Source organism: Sodiomyces alcalophilus, assembly GCF_042370955.1.
Source record: "Sodiomyces alcalophilus JCM 7366 unplaced genomic scaffold ACRALscaffold_9, whole genome shotgun sequence".
In the NCBI taxonomy this organism is placed as follows: domain Eukaryota; kingdom Fungi; phylum Ascomycota; class Sordariomycetes; order Glomerellales; family Plectosphaerellaceae; genus Sodiomyces; species Sodiomyces alcalophilus.
The window spans coordinates 200812-203797 of NW_027263540.1; the positions used below are offsets into that span (position 1 = coordinate 200812).

The window sequence follows — 2986 nt, forward strand, 5'->3', positions numbered from 1 at the left end:
TATATAACTATATATTATACATACTATAGCCTATTATAGTTATTAAAGATTAAATCTATAAATATATACTATATATATCTAGGTTAACTCTCTTAATAAATTCCTTTACTAATATCTATATAGCTTTATATGTAGATAAAATATAATCGGTATATATATATTCTAGATACATTAGATAAAGTATAAAACATAGACTAATATACCCCTAAAACTCCTTAACTCCTTCTATATATATATATATATATATATATATATATATATATAACTAAATCTAGTTATATATATCTTCGTTATTAACTATAAAACTAGACGCTGCTGCTATATCAGCTTCTTCTTCTTCTTCTTTCTCTGTATATAAGTCCTCTTCTAGCCCATAGTCGAATAGGTCGTTATACATATTCGTTCCTATACTATCTTTGAATTCCTAATTCTTTAGTAGAACTAGTTCTTTTCGAGTACTGGCTTTAAGAGACGTTCGACGCTTAGATATAATATTACCCGAGGTATTAAAATTACCCTCGATAGCAGCTATCGTAGCGGGGATTACTAGATATTGACGGGCTATAATTAAGAGTATAGGATACTTCTCTTCGTTACTAGCCCACCACTCTAGAGGATCGATCTAAATAAAAGGTATATATTAGTACTTAAGTTATAAAAGGTATAGTAGCTAAGGATTATATGAACCTTATCTATAGCTTAAGTCTCTTCTATATAGGTACCTATTTCGTCGACTCGAGCCTTTTGATTTATTTGCTTTGACTGTACAGGCAAAAGATCGTCTAGTCCTATTATACTAGGCTTAGGCCTAGGATTATTATAAGGAAGTTCTCCCTTAGCTGTAGCTACCCTTATATCGATATTAAAATTAGTTCGCCGAATCGAATTATCTCTTTCCGAATCAGAACTATCCGAGTCTAAAGAGCTAGAAGATGAATCGACTATCTCGATTCGTTTATTCGAATAGCCTAGTTTAAAATCGACCTTAGTATCCTTCTTTTGTTTATTAATGATTTCTCTTCGTAGCCTAGATGATATAAATTAGCTTTAATTATTAACTACTTATTAATAACTAGTTTATAATACTTAGACTTACGTACTATATTCTTCCTCGAGATCCTCGTATATCTGTTACGTAAAGGCGAAAAGATTAAAGGTACTCATATTCGTATCTCGAAATAAAAACGAGTAGTTAAATCGTGGATCTAGAATAACACTAAATATATAAGGTCGGAAGGCCCTATATTTCGAAGGGGAAATACGGCGGGGTATATATTTTTCTAGCTTAGTAAGGCCGGCCTTAATAGCTTATATAAAGCTTTTTGCATAAGGGTTTAGGCCTTTTCCACTCTATATATATATATATATATATATTAGTATATAACTATAATAGTTAATATAGTATATATAAGAAAAGGGAACTAACCTCGTCGACCTGGTTATAGTTATTTTGGTGGAGTTCTAATTTATCTTCTAGGTCCCTATAGATTCTACCTGTTAAAGGTAGAATTAAATTGCTTATGATAGATGACTATGACTATAGCCTTATTGTAGCTGGATAAAGAGTATATAGTATATCGCGTAGATATACTAGCTAGAGCCATTGATTTTTAGTTGGAGAAGTAGTTCGAATAATCGGATGATTAGTGTTTTTATATAAAATAAATAAGGTAGGCCGTAAGTCGATTACTATATGTAGTGTAAGATATATAGATTTCTATCGCGTATCGTTACCTAGTATTATAGTATTAGTATATATACTACAGTTATATAAGATTATGATAATTAGTAGAGTCTTATTACGTATATAGAGGTATTTTTGTTCGGTTATCGTTGCTTACTATTAAGCCTTTGGTTTTCGTAATAGAAAGAGCGTCTTTAAATTCACTTCGAAGCTTACTATTATTCTTAAGAGTAATACTAAGCTTCTTTAAAACCCCTAGAATACCCATTATTATTCAAGTAAGTATATATTCAAAATAGGTAATATATATATATAGCTTATAAACTTACTATTTATTAAAGACTAAACCTTTCGTCGTTAATCGTCAGTCAGAACTTTAAGCGTATGACTGCTAACTATAGATAGATTTCGGAACTCTACAACCTCGTTATCTTTCGTACTAAATACTATAAAGTTATTTATTACATCGTTTATAACGAGATTATAAATATGACAAATGCAACGAATATCGAAAAACTGTAGATTCTTTTGCTTTTGTTATGTAATAATGCTTTATAGAAAGGTATTATTATTACTTCCGTTATCCCGCGTAATACTATAGTTATATTACTATATAATATATATATAAGAGTATATAAAAGGGGGTTATAATACCTTGAAATAGAATTATAAGATGGCTTATACTTTTCCATATTCTCTTGATTAAATACGTCGAGAATATTAATACCAGAGTGCGTGTCTTATAGCTCTTTAAATCCTAGTTAATAGTATTAGTATATATATATACTTATATATATATATATATATATATTAAGAGGTCTTACTAATAAGAAAATACTCTAAAACAAACCTCGGGCTAATATAGTTGTAAATCACGCCTAGGTAGTTCTTCGAGTTAATCGACGTCTAAATATCGAGTTGAATTGATACTTGTGTATAGTGTTTTATATCCTCTGCGATCTTATATGTAATAGTATCTAGCTTCGAATCGAATACCTGTCGAATAGCTGTCGCGAGCTTAGAATAATATAGCTTTGGTCCCTGCCTGTATTATAGTTAATTAGTAAAAATAATATATATACATATATATATATATATATATATAAAGAGAGAGAGAGAAGGGGGGGGGGGTAATATAGAGTGTATATATCTTATATATTATAATATTATAATAGATCTCTAAACGACTCCGAGGACACTAATTAAATTGAAAGATTATTATCGATTATAAAATGAATAACCTTGCGAAGAGCGATAGAATTATGAAAACTGATAATAGTATTCTGGCGAGGACGTTTATTA

At 29.5% G+C, this 2986-nt stretch overlaps 1 protein-coding gene across 1 annotated transcript; it reads right to left on the reverse strand.

Annotated features, from left to right (window-relative positions):
* Positions 1 to 205: 205 nt before the first annotated feature.
* ACRALDRAFT_1070436 (uncharacterized protein) lies at positions 206 to 2376 on the reverse strand (the record flags this gene model as incomplete). Its single annotated transcript, XM_071017767.1, has 10 exons — positions 206 to 225; positions 517 to 622; positions 985 to 1027; positions 1097 to 1131; positions 1682 to 1686; positions 1841 to 1899; positions 2014 to 2026; positions 2169 to 2174; positions 2260 to 2279; positions 2339 to 2376. The coding sequence occupies 10 exons, from the start codon at positions 2374 to 2376 to the stop codon at positions 206 to 208; spliced, it is 345 nt and encodes a 114-aa protein (XP_070871292.1).
* Positions 2377 to 2986: the final 610 nt, after the last annotated feature.